General features: G+C 37.9%; 2 protein-coding genes across 2 annotated transcripts in view; both read right to left on the minus strand.

Annotated features, from left to right (window-relative positions):
• Positions 1-22,300, minus strand: part of ifngr1 (interferon gamma receptor 1) — a 467,767-nt gene that overhangs the window by 312,952 nt on the left and 132,515 nt on the right. The window lies entirely within an intron of this gene.
• Positions 3,992-22,300, minus strand: part of LOC122976633 (protocadherin Fat 4-like) — a 40,180-nt gene continuing 21,871 nt past the window's right edge. Inside the window, exons 18-27 of the mRNA XM_044345216.1 lie at positions 19,979-20,230; positions 19,800-19,898; positions 18,521-18,693; positions 14,732-14,883; positions 13,426-13,718; positions 6,674-6,784; positions 5,452-5,643; positions 4,865-4,962; positions 4,617-4,778; positions 3,992-4,178 (exon numbers count right to left, since the gene is read on the minus strand). Coding sequence (XP_044201151.1) covers positions 3,992-4,178; positions 4,617-4,778; positions 4,865-4,962; positions 5,452-5,643; positions 6,674-6,784; positions 13,426-13,718; positions 14,732-14,883; positions 18,521-18,693; positions 19,800-19,898; positions 19,979-20,230 — 1,719 coding nt within the window. The remainder of the gene's footprint in view (positions 4,179-4,616; positions 4,779-4,864; positions 4,963-5,451; positions 5,644-6,673; positions 6,785-13,425; positions 13,719-14,731; positions 14,884-18,520; positions 18,694-19,799; positions 19,899-19,978; positions 20,231-22,300) is intronic.

Raw genomic sequence — 22,300 nt, forward strand, 5'->3', positions numbered from 1 at the left:
GTACTTTTCAGGTTGCATATAGCCCCAACAACCTCCAGCAGTAAGGTAAGGCAGGCTTGTTCAGTCTTGCTAACAACAATTCAGATATACTGCCAAAGCAGATCAATGTTCCACACAAAAAAAGTTAAGCTAATTATTATCCATGCCATCCTTTGCTTTTCTACAAATTTAAGAATTTACTTTTCAAATTGAAGAAGCTTCAGATCTACTGTGTCCTGCAGAGGACAAACAGAGAAATGCTGCATTCTTCACAGAGTAAATGGCAAGAGAGAAAGAAAGCAAGGATGCCACTTAGTGGTCAACTTAGGTTACTGCCTTACAAATCAAACAACTCATATTGTGTTCTGCACCAAAATATCTAAGATACATGGTGGCATGTTGTATATGTTTTCTCCTTTGGCAGATACAGAACAAAAGGCAGTCCGGCTGTAACCATCCCAGAGAACCAGAACCAGAACACTGACAAAGCACTGAACCAATTATTAGATAGTGGCAGATGACAGCGCTCGGGCAGAGGAGGGGGCATGGGTAGCGGAGGGGGGCGAGGCAGAAGGAGCCGGTATAGAAGGGGAAAAGGCAGAGGAATGAGACGGCGTAGAAGGGGAAGAGGCAGAGGAATGAGACGGCGTAGAAGGGGAAAAGGCAGAAGGTTTGGCAGAGGGTAGATAAGTTCTGTGAAAGCTGTGATTCAGGGAAACAGATTTGAACCCACCTTGACTGAGACTCATTTTGCTTAATAACAAGACTAAGGATCTACAGCCATGTTCGTGGCTGTGTGTATTTGAGTACAGCGGTGCTTTATCTATATATTTTTTACATTCTTTATTTTTTGCTAAACAAGTTTTTCTACTAAAAAGTGTTTTCCCTTAAATTTGATATATTCTAAACGTATCAAATTCATCAGTATTTTTAGTAATATTATCTTAACGCTATTACTTTTTTTAAACTTAGGAACCCTCTGAGTTGATCTGGTAGTGGACTGCTAACCACCATGCTCACGCTCATGTTATCCTTTAATGTTAAGGATGATAAGGGTGTGAGCACCTAATGATAATACAGATTAATAAATAGAGTAGAAAAAATTGAGAAGCAACATTCATGGTATTATACCTCAGAGGGTGGAAACAAATTTGTAACAAAATCAAGATTTGTCCAAACTCTGACCACTGTGTGTCCTCCACTGCCTTTGACTGAGTCTTAAGCACTCAGACCAAACATCACCTTGGATTTAGATCCTATTTTTAAAAATATACATTTTCAATTGTTTTCTTTTTTTAAACTGTTTTTTAATCAGTTTTGTTTAGTCTTTGTATTCATATTTTTTCATAGTTTACTTTAACCTGAACAGAATAAAACAGGTTTCATTATCCTCAGCATTTACAGTACTTATATCATTGTACTCTGTATTTCTGTAACGCATTAGCAAATCTATCGATATACTGTTTTTTTCTGATTAAAGCTTAGCTCAGCATCCATTCTGGTGTGTGTGTCAATCATTTGGTAATTCCTGAATAATAATACTATAATGTTTTACATAGTTTGGATTCTGTAGGTCAAACAGAACAAACTGAGCCTTTTCTTCACCAGGTGTAGTCCCACTGAGCTTAGCCGCCTCTTTACACACTCTGTATACATATCATACAACAAGAAAATATTCTGCTAGACTATATAACATCACAGTGAACTATACAACACTATGATATAACACAGAATACACCATACATACTAGAAACCACAAAAGATATCAAACTGCACTGGTGTGTGAAACCAAAGGAAATCAGAAAAGCAGTAGAGTCAGAACTTCATGGATATATTGTGGTCCACAGGTAAATAAAACCTGAAGCATTTAGTGCTAAGACTTTAACTTTATTGTAGTATCCATTACTTTATTTCACATTGAATACAGTAACAGTCAAACATTTGAACACAATTTCTCATTCAAGGGAATGAAAGTATAAAGTAGCATCAATTGGAAATACTGAAGAAAAGTACAAATACCATAATACCAAAATTGTGCTAAAGTACAGTACTTGAATACATGTACTTAGTTACATTCCACCATAGATATTGTGTCTATTTGAAGTGTCTGTGATCTGGACTTAAAACCTTTGTTAACATGATATGAAATGTAAGTTTCTTGATGCTGTTCTATTATTTATTTTGGTAAATGCTAATGTCAGTGTGCTAACATACTGACAATCACAATGCTAACATGCTTAGTTTAGTATGTTAGCATGCTGTTTGCTAGTGTTGCAGGTGCTATATTAGATTATAAACCAGTATTGGAAAAATTAAACTTTGACCTGATGACAGCACTTGACGAAAATAATAATTTGTGTCTGATATGTTTTCCTCTGAAAAAAAAAAATCATGTTGTTAAACATTCTTAAAACAATAATCTCCTCCTTCTTCCCCCTCCAGAATCTATGAATATGCAAATATTTGTAGTTTTCCAGCTGGACACCAGATGTCTCCTTCTTCACTGTAAAGTTCATCCTCAGTTTTTGTGCACTGGAGGCTTCAGGTTTCTACACTTGTACAAATTGCATACTGGACCATGACTGGCTCAAAACTAGTTGTGACGTTACAAATCCTGCATGTGTTAAACTGAGATTTAGGGTGAGTTCAGAGAAACTTTCCTCCTTCAGCAGATGAATGTAAAAACAAACACTGCACATACATCATTCTGCACAGAGAGGAGAACAACATCCAACTGGAGGAACAAGAAGAGATATATGTGTTTATCTCTCCGGCATATGAATGAAAAATAGTAACAAAAGCAAGTTCTACTGATAAAATCTCCCCCTTACTGACCATTAGAAGATCCCTTCATAATGCAGTTATAATGTAAGTGATGAGAGACAAAATCCTCAGTAAAGTAAGTTAAAAAAGCTGTAATTTCCCTTCAAGTGTGTGAGTACAGCCTAGGAAGTAAATGTTACAGCAGCATATATCTGTGCAAAACCCAGAAAGCTGAAACCTCATATAAGCTTCACATAAACTTTTAAATGCATTTTTGCACAAAAATGACTGTGGAGACACTTTTGGCCTCCATCACTTCCATTGAAAGCACATTTGAAGGATCTTTTAATATCCAGTATGAACAGGAGGAATGATTACAGCGAGGAAAAACCTCTTTCATTGTTCATATGGACACCTGACTGCTGGTTGAAGACACATGTGAAAGCTGTGAACCCGTCCTTTACTATGATTTCCGGAAATCTATCAGGCGACCGAATGATTTCCTCCTGAAAGAAAAAAAAAAAAACTTCTTCAAGAACAAAATCTGGATTTTGAGAAAAACACATAAAAAAAATATTCTGCGTCGCTCTTTCGTTCATCGTCTTAATGACAGACAGGAAACAGCTCTCCAACATAAAGCAGTAAATTGATTCTAGACACTTTAATGAACGATGTGGTCTGACTGTAAATTACAGGCCTAGCATTTTAAGACAAACAAATCATGTTCATACTCTGAAAATTCCTTTTTTTGTTCTATTTATGTACAAAAGTACATCAATTTTGTATTAAAAATATGATTTCAATTGAAATGGCAGAAAGTGAACAGGTAGTGCTCTAGAAGTGGAACAGATTTTATTCTCAAAATCAATATTTTTCAGTAGACTCAGATTAATATCTGATTGTGCTGAAACAATGATCAAAAAATATTTTTTCAAGCTTCTCATGTAAGAATTGGCTGATTTTACTTTGTTTTGAAGCTTAGTAATCTGAATATCTTAATGAGTTTTGACAGTTGTGTGATTTTTCTAATGTTTTTATGACATTTTAAAAACTACAGGCTCGATAAAACTATTTTTCATTACTCTCAGCTCTAATCATAGTGATATCTTTATTTGTCCTTAATGATCTTCCATACTCCCTTCACTTATTTGTGGAATTTAAAAAAACGAAAAAACTTTGACTTCAAAGGTTTGCAGGTTTTGAAACACACAGAGCTGCCTGACGTTGTTGTTGTTTACAGTCTCTCATCTCACCTGATCAAGACAACAGCAACAATCAATCCCAGAGCTAACAGGCCCAACACGACACTCAGAGTGATGACCAAAGTCTGGTCGGAGCCGGTGTCTTGGGGCCTGTCCAGCACATCGAACTGAACACCTTCTCCAAACACTTTGACAAGCTCTGCTGTCAACACAGCTGATTCACTCTGCAGCTTCCTGTCGGATCAAACACAGTGATCAGTATTTGGTGTAAGTTAAGCAGTCCGAGACCCCCTGAAACCTGAAACCAGCCCTGCACTGTGCACACTTCTGTCATATATTTGAGGCATAAGGTTATTAGTGATAATTAGAAACTCAAAAAAGACACTAAACTATAACTGAAAACTACCTTTTTATGTTGATTTAATGGTTAAATTTGTGCTGTAAAAGGAGCTTTTTTCTATAATTTACAGATTCAAAAACAGAGAGACAAAGTGCCGGCAACCTGACAGACATAATAGAACTAATCCTGACAAGACTGGTTGATTAATCAACAACAACTTTGATAATTAATTAAACATTTTAATCATTTATCAGGAACATTCTCTAGAAAAATCCAGCAATATGAAGACATCAACCAGAGAGAAAGACCACGTTCAAACATCGAACTCTTACTCTTTGACGTCCTCAAAGGAAACAACCTCCCCTTCATCCACAGCGATGAAGCTGACCAGAGTCTTCGCGTCTGCTCTCAGCGTTCTGGACTCAGCCGCTCCTCTCTTAGAGCTGGACACCTCGATGATGGTCACAGTCCAGCCCAGAGCTTTCTCTAAAGACCTGAGAGACAGAAAAACTGGATTAAAACAACAAAAAGGAGAAAGAATAAATCTCAAACCAAACTTTATCATCAGTTAAACTCTTACTTCTTCATCTGTAGAACATTTTTCTCCACAACGTCGGCAGGTTGGTTGAGGGAGATGGTCACCACGTCGCTGCTGCTCGCACTTCCCTGAACCTCCACCTGCGGGAAGAGGAGCGCCGTGTTTGGTACATTTATTTATTTCATTTCACTCATGTTACTAAACAATTCTTTATTGGACTAAATACAAAATCCTAAGAACATCAAAATGCAAATAATGGAAATAAAGGCATTAAAAGCAACACATTCATGTAATAAGATACTTTATTGTACCAAAATACTGCAAATTCAACATGAAACCAGCAACTGGACTAGAGTTGCAATGATTGGTCAATTAATCAGTTGCCAGCCAACTAATTTGATAATTGATTAATCATTTTGAGTCATCTTTTTAAGCCCCCCGTCACTCAAAAACACGTTTCTCTTCTTGTTCCTTCAGTTGGATGTTCTTCTTCTCTGTGCAGAGTTTGTTTTCACATTCATTTGCTGAAAATTTTCTCTTTTCTCACTGAAAATCTGAGTTTAAGAGGCGGGTCTTGTCTCGATTTTTGCTGTTGTATAAAAATAGTTTGGCGGCTCCTCGTCACTCACCTCCACCATGGCCGTAGCGTGAAGTCCTTCGGGGTCCGTGACCTTCACCTCCACTTTAGCCGTCTCTCCAGCCAGTCCCACCGCCGACACCACGAACACCAGACCCGAGGACGCCTCCACGTTGAAATAAGGACTCGCTGCTGACAGACTGTAGACCAGCTGACCCTCATCACCGACATCAGAGTCTGACGCCTGGAGGGGCAGAGAGGAGGACGGGACGAAGGTTTAAAAAAAAACAAAAATCTGGAAACGTTTGTTCAATTTATAATGTCATGCGTCAGAGATGTGCAGCGGTCTCTTGCTGTAGCCATGGTAACCATCATTTGATTGACGTTCACTTTAAGTTTGTGTTGATGTTCGGAGGCAAGATGGTGAAGTGCAAATATGTGGATTTTCTTACATTGAGGACAAAAAGGGACAGAAAACCCTGTGTGTGATATGTAGTGAAGTGCTCACAACTGAGACTGGAAATTATTTAAGATAGTATAAAATAATTTCAAAGGTAGATTTCTTTTTTTTTTTGCATGTACAGATTTAAGGTGCTTGGCTGTTCATGAGTCTTATGGCTTGTAGAAAGAAGCTACTGCACATTCTGGCTGTTTTAGCTTTGATGGAGCAATATAAGTATATAAGTTACGATATATAATTTTATGGCCTTATTTATTTTGTGCAGTTTTTTATTTTAGTGTACATGCAGTTGTCGTGGTCCTACTCAGTTTCTTAATAATGTGCTCTGAAATGCACTTTGTACATGTAAATATATGTATTTATGTTAAAAAAAAAGATGACATATGTGTGTTTTCAAAGGATATTTTTGAAAAATACCCAGGGTGAGACCAGTTGAGAACCCCTGATCTAGAGTTTTCAGTCTCTGCCAGGTGAGTTTATGTCCTGAGAGGTGTTTGAAATGCTCCAGTGACCGTTCAGGTAACCCTGACTGTAATAGAAATGATCTGTTCCCTCCAGATCTGCTGCTGCTGACACATTAACTACATCACTAACAGTGTGAACGGCTCGCTCCGTGAGTTTCAGTTCAAAGCACAAAACTCCTTATAATCACTCTTACAGTTACGAGGCTATTATATAACAGGGAGGAGATACTGTGGACGTCACCTCTGTCCTTATCTCATGTACACTGTGGGTTTATGACTGGAAGGTGTTTCTCAAGACTATATTGATGTTTTCTGACAAACGGAAACTGACTGGAGCCAAGTGTGTTTACCTTGAGTTGGACGACGGGGGTTTTATACGGGGCGATGCTGAAGATGGAGGCATTGTAGACCTCAGAGGAAAACTGTGGCGCCTCGTTCACGTCCTCCACCTGAATTCTGACCTGAGAGAGAGACAGAAAGAAAAAGTACAGTCTTGTTTTATTCTTGACAGAAACATTTGGGTGCTACTTTCTAATAAGTCACTCTTTGTAAAGGGTTTATAAGCAAATGTTAATACACCATTTACTTATTTATAGATAATAATAAGCCATAGTAAGAAAGACCTCCAGCATTTAGCTTTTTAGTTCATCAGGAAGACCCCTCCATTTATTAACAACATAAGAACCCTTAATTAATATTTTTTAATTACAATTTTATTGATGTCAATCAGGTGTAAACGCAGTCTGTACAGTGCGGCCATATTAAAGTGGACATATTCTACATTTTGTCTTTTGTTTTTGCCATTTATATCCTGTTATGATGTCGGATGTTAAACATGGTCAAAGTTCCAAAACTTGCTCCCTGAAAGACAAACCCCAGGTTTCAGTTGCTTGGACACCTCTTTTGCAATGTTTTTTCTATTTTTCCAATGAGATGACAACATGGTCATCACACATCTTTGTTGCTGAGGTTGTTCACGTCGTCCACTCTCATCTTCATCTTCAGATCTGATTCACCTCTGACATCTACGGATGTTTTTGAGAAGTTGACATTTCATGTAAAGGAGAAAAATGAAGTGAAGTCTCACTACTATAGTTTGTTTACGTAGCCTCCAGAGCCGGAGGAAGCCTCCTGAAGATTCTTGAAGTTGACCAATCAGAACAGAGTGGGCTAATGATATACAGAAACTCCGTGTGGAGTGCAACAACCTTTCCAAAAGGATGACATTAGCTGAAAAAGATACAAAGCTTAACAATGCTAACTTGCAGAGCTTTGAGGCTAAGCTAGCAGACCTAGAAGATCGGAGCCGGTGAGATAATCTACGTATTCTGGGGATACCTGAGGGAGCCGAAGGTGCTAATTCTATTCAGTTCATCTCTTCTAATCTTCCTAAATGGTTCCCCAGTCTGGGTGAACAAACTGTTGAGATTATGAGATCACATTGTATCCCCCAATCCAGTAAGGTCAACTCTGATGGCCCTCGCACTATCCTGCGTTTCACAGACTGAGACAGGATCCTCACAGCAGCAAGACATACTCTGCTCATTCTTGGCGGTAAAGACATTCGCTTCGGTGCGGACTACAGCTGCCACGCCATTGACCAGCGCCGATGTTTCGCTCTTGCTATTGGCAACGCTAAGAAGATGGGTTTTCAAACCTTTCTCAAACCTCTATCCAGCTAGGCTCAAACTGATCCGCGGCTCCCTACATCGCATCTTTGATTCTCACACAGGTGCAGAAGACTTTCTAAAAGCTCAGGATTCTTCGATGGTGGGCGTTTAAATGGCCCTTGGCAAAAACATTCAGTACTGGACCTTTTGACATCTATGGTCAATCTTGACTGCTTATGTTGGAGGATCGCATAATACCAGGTTCACAGAACTACCCCAGTGAGGAAACCCATTGACTGGTATTTGTTATTTTCATTTCATTAATTACAAGTTCCTTTTTATGGGAAGATGTTCTATGTTTATATAGACAATTTGTTATTTTTTGAGATGCTATTAATATTGTAGCTTACCCTTTATCACATTTTCTTTTCTTTTTTTTTCTTTTTTCATATGTTTTTCATTTATAGCAATTTGCCAATGCAAAACAACGGCACTAATATTTATTAGCTAGTTATCCATCACTGCCTGTTTGGCAGCTAATTTGGCTTTTAATGGAATGGGCTGTTGCACCAGGAATAGTAGCCCCCTTTCTCAGTGTCAGGTGTCTACGAAACTTTTCTTCTTTTTTTTCTGTCCTTTTTGCTATGGGGATGGGGATAAGGTCTGTTTATTATGTTTTTGATTTTCTTTTTGGGTACTCCCCACTGAGGGATTTTTTTGGGCACAGTGGCGCCCAGGGCTGGGAGGGTTATAGTTCTCACCTTTCTTATTATTACAACGATACTCAGGTGACTGAACTTTTGTGTATATTACTTATTTGTATAGAATGGGGATGTCTTACATTGTCCTTTACTTTTGTTCAACTTAACTTAGTATCCCCATGACTACTTTACAGTTAGCCAGCTGGAATATAAGAGGTTTGAAAAACCCTATCAAACGTTCCGCTTGTTTAGACCTTCTCCATAGGAAGCATATTGATATAGTTTTCATACAGGAGTCTCATCTGATAGCAGCCGACATACATCGGTTTGCGGATAGATTTTATTATGTGGCTTCCTCAGCCTCTTTTGTTTCTAAGACCCGTGGTTCTTTAAATGTTCTGAAACGCTCCCTATCTATAAATATTCTAGAGAAATTTGGTAGTATTGATGGGTGAATTGCAGTGATTAAATCTATTATCTCTGGACGTAAATTAGCGTTTATATCTATTTACGCCCCTAACAAATTTGACCAAGAATTTTTTCAATGTGGGATACTTTCAGAACTCCAGGATTTTGTTTTAATCTTAGGAGGGGATATGAATGCTGCCTTAGACCCTAAATTAGATCACTCAGTCTTACAGGATCATCGTTCTCATTCTCAAATATCAGCTTCAACCTCTTTGTCACATATGATACCAGAATTTAATTTACTGGATGCATATAGAGTGGTTAACCCTTCAGCTAGGCAGTATAGCTTTTTCTCCAATAGACATAGATCCTACTCGCGCATTGACTATATTTTTATCTCCTCAGGAATCTCTGAAATATATGATGCAACAATGCTTCCCTCTCCTTTGTCTTTGACCACTCTATCCTATTGGTTAAACTTCTTTTATTAAATTCACCTGCTAAAGCATCACGCTGGCGATTCAACATCACTCTTTTGAAAAATACTGATTATTGTAAATATTTCAGGTGTGAACTTGACAAATTTGTGTCTGAGAACACTGGTACTGTGGATGATCCTTGGATATTTTGGTATTAAAGGGGTGCATTAGGAACATTACCATATCTTTTGCCCCTCATCTTAATAAAGCTCGGTTTAATAAAATTCATGAATTGGAATCAAAGCTTTTTGAATTGGAAAAGCAACAACAGTTAACATTTTGCAAGATTAGAGACCAGGATATTCAGATAACACGCATAGAATTAGAATTAGAATTCCCTTCTCAGACATAGAGCTGAATTTCTCATTCATAAAACTAGAAGAAATTATTATTTTAACGGCTCCAGACCTAGTCATCTTCTTGCTAAGAGATTGAGATATAATGACAAATTCTCCACTATTTCCACTATCAAGTCCAGTCACTCGTATAATATTGTTTCCAAACCCGAGGAAATAAATAGTGAATTTAGAAATTTTTATGCAAAGTTGTACTCTTCAGAAGTTACCCTAGACAGAGATAGATGTGATCTTTTTTTTCAGAACCTAAATCTCCCGACCTTAAATCAGGAGGAACCTGATCAACTACAGGCCCCTATTTCCTTTGAGGAACTCGAAAATGCCACACAACTAATGAAAAAGGGCAAATCACCAGGTTGAGATGGTATTCCTCCTGAAGTTTACCTGGTGTTTTGGGATCGCTTAGGTAAATTTATGTAACAGATGATCACTACTTCTATTGATAGAGGATTTTTTAATAGTGATATTAACTCTGCCATTCTCACTGTTCTTTTAAAACCAAACAAAGACTCCACCCTTCATAATAGCTATAGAGCCTTGTCAATTTTTAATGCCGAAATTAAAATATATGCCAAAGTGTTAGCCACCAGACTTGAAACACATATGACCAAACTTGTACATCATGATCAGTCTGGTTTTATTAAAACTCATCAAGCGGGCAGATAACATACGTAGACTACTCCATGTGATCAACTTCTCTCACGACATTCCCTCATCTTGTGCAGTCCTTTCTTTAGATGCTAAACAGGCTTTTGATCACCTAGAGTGGGAATATTTATGGTATGTACTTGACAGATTCCGCTTGGGTCCAAGTTTCATTACGATGATAAAAATGTTATATGCTAATCCCTCAGCTACGGTCATTACAGGGAACATTTTTTCATCTTCCTTCCCCATATCACGGGGTTCTAGGCAGGGATGCGTTCTATCACCTTTATCATTTGCCCTTTCACTTGAGCCATTAGCTCAAAAGATAAGGCAGCATCCATTGATTTCTCCAATTACTTTTTATACCACATCTCACCACCTATCATTATTTGCAGATGATATTTTACTTTACTTAGATAATGTCCCAACCTCCATTCCTCAAGTCCTGGATACTTTTGAAGATTTAGTGCTTTGTCAGGATATGAGATTAACTGGTCTAAGTCATCATTACTTCCATTAAATTCATTTTTTGACCCCTCAACCACTGGGACAAGATTCACAGTCTCATCTCTAAATTTATCTGTAAGGGCAAGCGTCCTCGCCTTAAATTGACAACTCTGCAGCGTGGTAGACAGGAAGTAGGACTAGCCGTCCCTAACTTTTTTAAACAGGTTGTATTTTTGGTCTTTTGTGTTGTGCCCGTTATCAATCTGGTTAGACCCCGATGCATCAGTCTCATGGCAGGCTCTTGAGGAAAACCTGGCCTCCCCACATCGCTTACAAGATCTAACATATTCAAACCTGTCTCCTAAACTCTTCAAATCCAAACTGGGCTCTATTATGTCTTTCCTTTTAACAACCTGGTACTTTGTAGAAAAAGCAACTCACTAAAGTGGCATAATCACAGTCCCATTTTTCATAATTATGCTCTTCTTACAGGAGGTACCCTGTTTTCATTTCCTCAATGGAGTAATAGAGGCATCCACTCATTGTCTGACATGTGTAATGAGGAAGGTCTCAGAACATTTAATGACTTGCGAATAACATATAACCTACCTGGCTTCTCCTTTTTCTTATACCTACAACTTAGAGCATCCATGCACACTCATGGTGTTCCCTGTGGGCAACCTCTCTACACCCATGAACTCCATCTCTTATTTAATGTGGGAGTTTGGGCAAGTGGTTTAGTTTCCAAGGTTTATAACTTGTTACTGAATTCTTCGTGTGGTCCTCTCACTGTCCATCAAGTGTGGGAAAGAGAGTTTGAACATCTCAGTGGTGAGATCAATTGGTTTACAGTTTGGGATAATTTGGACCGCACAGCTAAAAATCCTAACCATAAACTTATTCATTTTAATTTTTACATAGACTTTATCTAACTCCAAGAAAATTCCATCTTATGAAACTCTTACCCTATCCATTTTGTCATCTATGTACTTTAGGCTGTGTGGGCTCATTTGTACATATGTACTGGGAGTGCCCTGGTGTGGCTGCATTCTGGAAAGTAGTAACTTCTGCATTATTAAATCTTCTGGGGGAACACATTCCATGTTGTCCCAGATTGGTGATTCTGAACGATACTTCAACACTTAACCTGCCATCTACCAAATTTTTTATCTTATTTGCGGGTATTACTGCAGCAAAAAAATGCTAGCTCTTAGATGGAAACCACCTAATTCCCTTACCTATTCTCAATGGATGATGTTTTTCCTGAGTACTTTGTACATGGAGGAATCCATAGCTAGAATACACGGAGCTAAAGAATCGACTGTCCAGTCATGGGCCTCTGCAATAGCAGAGGTTAAACAGATGTTGGTTTGAATATGTTTGCATGTGACATTATAAGATATGCAATTGTAAGTTGATGTAATGTTGTAATTTTATGCATTTCTCCAGCATGTATCAATGAACTATTGCGGGTTGGGAGGGGAGGGAACTGGGCGCCACATGGGTGGGAGGGAGGGAGGGATTACCCTTTGTTAGCTACAGGGTGATAAGTATCTCAACATCCAGTCCAATCATTGATTTTTCAGCAAACTAACTGAATAAGTATTACCACAGTAAATGCTCAAGCAATCTCCTAACTGTTAAGTTGAATGGTATCGGTATCGTTTAACAGTTTATCATCATGAATTATGAAGATATGTATTCAATCCGCTCATTTGAGAAAATGAATGCAACTTTAGTTTATCTTAATTGCTTGAAGAATCCCTAAAAACTGTCTGCCTTATTGTCAGTTGCGTTTTGACAGATCATAATTAGTATCAGACTTTACTGGAATGTTTCAAATCTGTTGCCCCCTTCATGTTATAGTGGGATATCTTATATTATTATACTTTGTTATTTTGTGTTGTTATGGTAACAAATTCTGTTATCTTTTTTCTTTGGAAGTAAAAACAATTGATAACAAAAAGAACAGAGTGGGCTCATCAGGAGGGGGGCCTTAAAGCGACAGGAGCTAAAACGGCCTGTTTCAGACAGAGGCTGAACTGAGGGGCTGAAGGGCCAGTATAAGATAAATAAGGAGTTTTTAACTGTAAATCATGCAATGATATTCCAGTAGAGCCCCGGAATATAAATATAGACCTGGAAACGTGCAGAGTATGTCCTCTTTAAGAAGAAAATTGACCCAGCAAGTTGGAAGGTCACCTAACAAGGAAGCTTTGTCTTCCCTTGCAAAAACTGAATAATTCCCATCCGCTGTTTTGTTTTCCTTGAGCTGGTTCACATCAAGTTTGTCAGACTCAGCTAGTTAATTTGAGATCAGATCACAATTAGGTACAATCAAGATAATAGTGTTTATTAATACAGTACAGATCACATGTTAATACCAGGTGTGAATGAGGACGCAGTGTCTGTTGGATCAGGATGTAAATAAACTGAGACAGAACAGGTCGTACCATTGCTATGGCTGTTGTAGGGGGGGACCTCGTGTCCACTGCCTCCACGTCCAGGATGTACCACTCCTGCTTCTCCTTGTCCAGCTCTGTTTTGGTCAGGATCGCTCCGTTGGCGTTGACGGAGAACACATCAGTGTGTGTTTTCAGAGTGTAGGCGACGTCGTATAGGTCACTTCCTGATGAGGCCCAGACCTTCCCCACCGTCACGCCGGCTGGCCGGTTCTCAGGTAGGCTGAAGTTGTAGGAGGAGCTCTGGAAGGCCACGCCCTCCTCCAGACTGACCACGACACGGGCTGCGAGGAAGCAGCACAACACATATACAGTATTTACAGAAAACACTGACGTAGTAACCTGCGCTGATAAGCTGAAACTTTTTCATGGAAGGAAACTGTGATTGTTCCAACAGCTTCTTTGTTATGTTATAAATAATATAGTATTGTAAGTCAAACAATCAAACTTTATTTGTATCGCACCTTTCGAAGAGGTTTACATGATTCAAAGTGCTTTGCAGGTGACTGACGATGACGTAAAACAAATGTAAACAGTAAAATAATTTGCAAAATAAAAATGATCAAAATGTAATAAAACCAATAACAGATGTAAAATAAAATCAGAACTAGATAAAATAGATGAAAGAAAATAAATGATTAAATACATAAGTCAATTTATAAGATGGTGTAAGTCACCATATACAAAAAAATTCTAATTATTTACAGTTTGAAATGATAAATGAAAGTTGTATTTTGACTCATACTCATTAAAGGGGACTATGTTGCACATTTACAGTTCTTTCTACTGGAATATCTTTGCATGATTTACAGTATTTTTTATCTTATACTGGTCCTTTATGCAGCCCCTCAGTTCAGCCTCTGTCTGAAACAGGCTGTTTTAGCTCCTGTCTCTTTAAGGCCCCGCCTCCTGATGAGCCCACTCTGTTTGAAACCCTGACTTTTGACTTGCAGGCAGCAAATCTACATATGTTGACCTCAGGTTTTGCAACTTTGACCATGTTTAGCATAGATATCGGTCATCATAATAATATATAAATACAATAACAGAAAATCACAAAAAGCATATGTCCCCTTTAAATAAATGATGCTGCCCCTGATAGTGCATCACAAATCACATGTCAAAATGACTTGGCTAAAAAGAAAAACATGGCTGCTTCTGTTTCTAACACACTGAAGTTTTCTCTACATAAATCTTCTTTATGTTGCTGATGGTCTGATGGTTATCTCGGTTAATTCAACATGGAGGCTTGTAAGTTATTAATGTTGAGTAAAACAAACAACGCTGTCAGACTGACCTGTGGAGTTCAGAGGAGGATGGCCGTGGTCTTTAGCCATGGCTGTCAGCACTACTGTGGTGTCTTCTGTGACATCAGCAAGGTCAGAGGTCAAAGACACTTCCCCGGTCTTACTGTTTAAGGCCAAATATGGAGAACCTCCTTCACAGAAGCTACGAAAGCAGAGAGTGAAAAACACCAACATTTAACATTAAACATGATGGGAAACAGTGATGGAAAGTAACTCAGAAACATTTACTCAAGTACTGTATTTTGAGGTACTTGTACTTGGCTTGAGTATTTCCATTTGATGCTACTTTATACTTCCACTCCATTACATTTCAGAGGGAAATATTGTACTTTCTACTCCACTACATTTATCTATTTATCATCTTTCAGATGAAGATTTGACACAATGGATAATATAACAAGCTTTTAAAATACAACACATTGTTAAAGATGAAACCAGTGGTTTCCAACCTTTTTGTCTTTTGACGTCTTACAAAAAGCAGTGTGTAGTCGGGGTCACATTTCACATGTCTATGAGTTGTTAACAGCTCCACCAAATAGTGATTTTTCCCTCTAAACTTCTCACATGCTTTCATTTCAATAAATGTTCAAATGATCCAATATTTCAGCAAAAATCAAAGATTAGAGAAAAAGTCCAAAAACTGAAAACAGATTTGTGTATCAGAACTTTGTTTTTTCTTCTTTCCTCTCCCATTAATCATCTCACGACCCCTCAGATTTATCTGCTGACCCTTTGGAGGGGCCCAACCCCTAGGTTGGGAACCACTGGACTAAACTAGCTAACTGTATATAAAGTAGTTGAAACTAGCTCCACCTCCAGCAGCTACAACAGTAACATGCTGCTCTAACACTGATGCTTCACTATTAATAATCTAATGATGTCATATATAATAATATATCAGTCAGAGGGACCAAACCACTACTTTTACTGCAATACTTTAACTACATCAAGCTCATAATACTTATGTACTTTTACTGCAATACTTTAACTACATCAAGCTCATAATACTTATGTACTTTTACTGTAGGAGGATTTTTCATGCAGGACTTTTACTTGTAATGGATAAATAAAGTAGTTGAAACTAGTCATTCACTCAGTCACTGCAAACCCTTATAAATACACACTTGGACAGTTTGGTTACAGTTTGCATTAGAGGAGCAGGTTTTTTTTTAATGGAAAGTTTTTTAATTGAATTTTATATAAAATACCAATAACCCCCCCCCCAAATATATCTAATATGATATATTTCCCGTTGTTGGAAAGAATCCCATTAGAGGAGTATGTTGATATTTTTTGTTTTATGCTTTGCTTTCTTTGTTTACAATGTTCAGACAGACTGCACTACTTGTTTAAGTGTTTACTTTTTAAATTACTTTTGAATGTTTAATTACTTGAATGAGCTCTATACTTTGTTTTTTCTATTACTTTCTAATTGTGTATAAATGTTCATCATCATTAATTTAAAATGTTAATAGTGATACATAGTTTGAAAGAAATACCTTGAAGTTGTCTTAACATTTTAAGTCACAGTTCAAATGGCTGTTTATTCACCGTTGTAAATACTGTCAATGACTAATTATGTCAAGAAATAAGGTTTGTGGAAAAAATATTTAAATTTAAACTCACTGTAGTCCTCAGTGTTAGTAGTCAGTTACACAATAATGTGTTGAGTAGTATGTCATACATTTTGCAGTTTACAGTAAAAATCTGTAAGTATGCCACTGAAAAGTGCAAATTAACAGTAATAAACAATGCAATCCTTTTGGCATTATTTTGCTATAAAAGTAGAAAATGAATTAAACTATTTACTTATAAAAGTGTTAAAAACTGGTAATTTCAGCAACAGCAAGACATTGTTAATTTTGCAGTAAATTAATGGCAACCCTACATTTGGTGAGTAGTACTTGGGGGTCCTGGAAGGCAGTATTTCACTGCAGCTGGTCCCGGTTTTCTAATTGTGTGTGCGACTGGTCTGGGTTCATGCCAGCGCTACTGGTGCTGGCCAGATAGTACTACTACTACTACGACGACTACCACTACTACTACTACTACTACTACTACTACTATGACTACTACTACAACCACAACAGCAACTGCAACATCCACAACAACAACAACCACAACAGGTCTGAATGTGCCCTGAGAAGCGTGAAAATATACGGTCCAAATGTTCTTAATGTTAAATCATGCTGACAAACATTCACACTATTGTTCTTCAAAGGTTTTTTTATGATACAGGGCAGTTGTGGGGAAACACAGAGGAGGCCATTTCCGCCATTTAGGATTTTTTGCTTCTGTTGGCACACCTTTCATCTAATCTTCACCAAACTTGGTACAAAATCTATGAGTTAATTTCTTGGTATCACTTATTGTTTTTCTGTAATTGGTTGCCAAACTTTTGAAGATGTGGATGATACCCTTAATGGGCCAGAACTCTTCAATGCTAAATTGAAATGCAACCAAATGTGGGAGTGTTGTACACAAAGCCACACTGCACAAGTGTGTAACATTTAATATAATGCTACCCACAGTACAGTAACATTATAACATGATATTTCTGCAATTCTGTTGTCTTTAATAAAATGAAAGTTGGTACACAAATTCTCTGTGAGAATCTGCAGGACACACTGAATCATGGCACCAATAGCCCCACCACCACTACTTATTAACTGCCATATCTCTTAAATGTAATATACCAGGGTACCCAAAATCTACAAAGTTGTACAGATGGTGATGCTGAACCAGTGTTGTATTTGCAGCAATGCTTTGCAAGTTATTTCAGCTAGTCTACTGATGTCATATATAATGCTGTCATATATAATAATATATCAGTCAGAGGGACCAAACTACTACTTTTACTGCAATACTTTAACTACATCAAGTTGATAATACTTATGTACTTTTACTGTAGCAAGATTTTTCATGCAGTACTTTTACTTGTAATGGAGTATTTTTACATTGCTGTATTGGTACCTTTACTTAAGTAAAGGATTTGAGTACTTCTACCACCACTGCTGGGAAATCATACAAATATACTATTAATTTTACTGTAAACCACAACTACATGATTTTTAAAAGGTTTTAACATTTTAAAAAGGAATAAATAGTTTGTTGTAATTTTATGTTTTCATGTGATCAGGTTTTTGCATAAAGTGCAGTTTAATTACTGTAGGGGACATTGTGTGCGATAGTCACTGGCATGCCACAACCTGATATTCCTGGCCTCTATCAGAAGGCTTAGGCAACTTATTCAATGAAGAAAGAGCTTCCACAGATTGTGTTCCTTCTCACTGTCGGAATACTTTACTGAAGGGTTGTTTGTGGATAACATCAACATGTACAATGTGTGGTATATATGCTCATAAACGCACACACATGCCCACAAACAAGGGCGAACAGTAAGTCCATGGATGAAGGAAAGAACTCGGTACACAACTGGACAGAACTTCTCCGGATGTTTTCCTTGCGGATCTAGTCCATATTCCCCACCCCCTATTGTCAGTGATGTCACGGGTGAGCCCAAGTTGTAGCAGCAACAGGGGGTTTTGTAAAATTACAGTCAGACACTGTAGCAGCCAGCTTATAAAGTGATAAATGATCATTTCTAGTTAGTTAACTAATTCTAGTTAGCTAACTAAGTAATTCTAGTTAGTTAACTAGTTAATGCAGAAGAACAATAGTTTCAGCAGCGTTCAGTGATTCAACAAGATCATAAGCTTTTATTTATTCCAATATCATGTCTGGAATGTGTGAGTGTTGGCACCAGGATGTGAGCTGACCTGTAGGTGATGACCGAATTGTTCTTGGCGTCTCTGTCGGTGGCGGAGAGCGTCAGCAGCAGCTTCCCTTCCTCTGCGTCTTTCAGCAGGATGCTGCTGACGTAGCTGCTGGAGCTGAACTCCGGCCTGTTGTCATTGACGTCAATGAGGCTCACGCTGATGGTGGTGATGTTCTGAGGCATAAGGTACAATTTAATAAACAACATAACAACAATTCTACTAATACTAACAACTCCAAAATCTTAATTGTACATTGATCTAATGAAATTTTAAAAACTTACTAAAATTTTAAAATGTTCTATTATTCATGTTTTATATGGAAAATTGAACTGATAAGCATTACACAAACCAAAGATTTAGATTGTTTCATCAGTTTGGATCATGTTACTCCTGTTCTGTTATCTTTTATTAGCTTTTCAATTTTTACGCTCTTCTGTTTTTAGCTTTAATTATAGAACTTAAGACCACAGTGTAGTGATAAATGTGTTTAAGATTTAATTTGACTTAATTTAATGTAAGATTTAAGTCACTTCAGGGTCCTAATGAATAAAGGTCAACATGATGGAAAGAAATTAGCTGTTTTCAGTCATTCTACACTCACTGAGCACTTTATTAGGAACACCTGTACAATCTAATGTCTCCCTATCAAGTGCCTTCATGTACATGATAATGGGGTGGACAAAATAGTGGAACCAATTTTCAATATAATGCACTCCAGTACACCATCACCATCCACTACAACCTCCATAATAAACATAAAGTAGAATTATCACCTTTCTGACAATGAAAAAAAAAAATTGAAAATGTAGAAGCTTTGTAAAAGTAGAATTTATGGCAGAGCTGTTGGATTGGATTGCACAGTGCTTGCAGAGTGTATATACAATACAGTTTATTACAGTGAATATATTTCACCTTTGAAAAGTTAATTTTGTGAAAAATTTACTGCCCTTCAAGTCATGACTAGCAAATGGCTGCTTTAATTTTGGGTGTAATAGGGTCGAAAGGTGCACTTCACTGCCAATATAAATTCATACTTTCAACATGCATGTCTTTCATTTCATTTTCACAGTGATATATTAATCTATTTGTTGCACTACCAAATTGCATCTTTTCATTATTAAAACATTATTTTGTCATTTACCTGAAACCAAACCAAAGCAGCTATGAAAACAATATCACCTACACCAATTTATGCATAATTAAGTTAAAAGTTGAACATCTGTTTGACTCCTGTGTGTTTACAGAGTCTGTCTCCATCTTTTCTGCTGCTATTTCGTACCTCTCTCTGCGGGCTGCCTTTGTCTGAGGCCCTAATAAGCAGATCGTAACTTTCCTTGCTCTCCCGATCCAGAGCGCCAACAGCCAGCAGCATCCCGTCCTGCAACACAAAAATACGATTTCAGAGCACTGACGCAGCACAAGCTGAAAAACATTCCCACAATCCTCTCTGGGCCTCACCTCTCTGAATCTGAAGAGTGAGTTATCGGAGGCGAGAGTGAGGGCGACCTCTCCGTTGAGGCCGAGGTCGGCGTCTGTGGGCCGGATGGGGAACACCTCCCCTGGAGTATCTTCTGAGTAGTCGCCCTCGGGGATGAACAGGGGATCTGGGATATCTGGGAACTGTGGGGCGTTGTCGTTGTAGTCCAGGACGGTGATGTTAAGCTGAGCTGTGGCTCTCAGACCGTCTGTCACATGATCCACCGCCACAACCTCAATACAGACACACAAATATATGAACTCAGCTGAGCAAATACACATGATTTTAACTGCTTTCGATGTCTCTGAGGATCTTTCATGCAATTATGTTTGTTTCATAAAACAAAAAGTTAGATCTTTCAAAGTTTAAAGTTGTTGTCCAAAACCTTTTTTACAGGATTATTTTTGTCACAACACAAGCACAAAATACGATTCACAAATGTGTTTTGTATTTTAAATTAAATGAATGCTTTAAAATGTGTTTTAATAATCAAATATTTAACAGGTTAAAATAAAATTCACAAATATTTCTGAATCTTGCGAATGAAAAAACTGCTCGAGCACCTGCCCCTTTGCCCCTTGATGTCCAAAATGCCCTTTTGTCAAGGCATATTTATTTATTTATTTATTTAATTTTTGTGAAGGCCTGCATGGCCCTTCAAGAAGAACATTTCACAATTAATAATGATTTAGCTATAAATAAAATGACAGTCATGACCGCTGCCGTCAGTCATATGATGACCTTTCACCTGAGGTCATCCGTGACGTGCCCTAACAGTAGTAACTGAGTTGCTGCAGCAACCAGGGACACTGCAGACTGACGCTCAGCGGGAGAAATAACAATGATTTAGGATTTCATTTCGCTCTAAAACGGGAGAAGTTCAGCTGCAAACGAGGTTTGCAGCGGTGTTATGTGCGCGTTGTTTGGTGTATTTTACAAGACGAAGTGAAGTGAGCACGTTTGTTGTGCAGCCTGTTCAGTTAGCTGCAAGCTAACCACAGTGTGCTGCTTTTCATTACGTTATGTAACAGTAATGTTATGTGTTCATTGATTGGTCAGCTGATCTGACAGGACAGTAAACAGTCGGCTGTTGTTGTCAAACAGCAGATCAGCAAAACTACCTGTGGAGCGTGAAAGCATCAACAGCAGCTGATCATATTTATTCATAAAATGAAAATTACCAAATCGTGAATCAATCACAAAAAACACTCTTGTGACTTTTTTTTATTCATGAGCCAAAAGGCTTCTCCTTTCTTCTTCTGTGTTTCAGTGCGTCTCAGCTCCTTCGTGAAAACATGATGCTGCACAGCTGCGTCTCCTATAAAATCATCACGTCAGATTTTCACAAACTAAATAAGCAACATTTTATTTAGACATTCTGCAGGCGACAGCTGTTTTTTTGCTCCTTTATGTCAGTTCTGTTCGTTCAGTAATTAACGGGTTTAAATTGTCTATTTGTGTCTTATTCTGTGACAGCCAGATGCTGCTATAGATCTGTAATCAAATGATACATATTGGAGCAGTAATCAGGTGTTTTCCTTCCAGCTATCAATATGTATAAATTATTGAGTAACAGTGTAAAGTATTAATTAATTGTATGAATGAATTTTAAGTTTAAACTTAACGTTTACATTTACTTAACGTTAACGTTTAAACTGTTACTTAATAAGTTCTACTCATTTAGAGCAGACTTCTACATATTTGACATTTAGGGTGAAGTGCGTCATGAGTACTTGTGTCTCCTCAAAATGACGCTGGAGTGAGCGAGGACCATAGACTGTGGGGCGAGGACGTCTCGTTTGGTGAATTAAGTTCCTCCGTCCTCGTGAAGAGACGGGAGTGAGGGAAGCGAGGTGACATGTTAGCGTAATGAAAAGCACTCTATGATGGCAGCAACCTCCCCAGCAACCCCCTCAACAGCAACTGTACTATGTGCCCCATCAGGTAGAATATGTGTGCCTTAGTGATGATTATGAGGTAGAAATCTATCACTATGGCTGTTCTGCATAACAGCTACAGTTCATATGGCTGTAAGAAGTGGTGGAGGAAAATAACACCGACAGCTCTGTTTGTTGTACAGTTTGATGTGTCATCACATTCAGTTTACGAATGTTTTTGTCCTTGTTTTTGTTTTGAAATTATGTAAACTTTTTTGTGAGAGATGCTCACAGATAAGTGAATGTTTGGATTGCTACATGTGTAGTCATCTTGGCGTTTATTATTGCTGTTATAATGACAGGCAGTAATTTCAAATATAATTTTCATGTTGGGGTTACAGAGTCAGGAACATGTGAGATGCTATT

This window comes from Thunnus albacares, chromosome 3, assembly GCF_914725855.1.
Source record: "Thunnus albacares chromosome 3, fThuAlb1.1, whole genome shotgun sequence".
Classification (NCBI taxonomy): Eukaryota; Metazoa; Chordata; class Actinopteri; order Scombriformes; family Scombridae; genus Thunnus; species Thunnus albacares.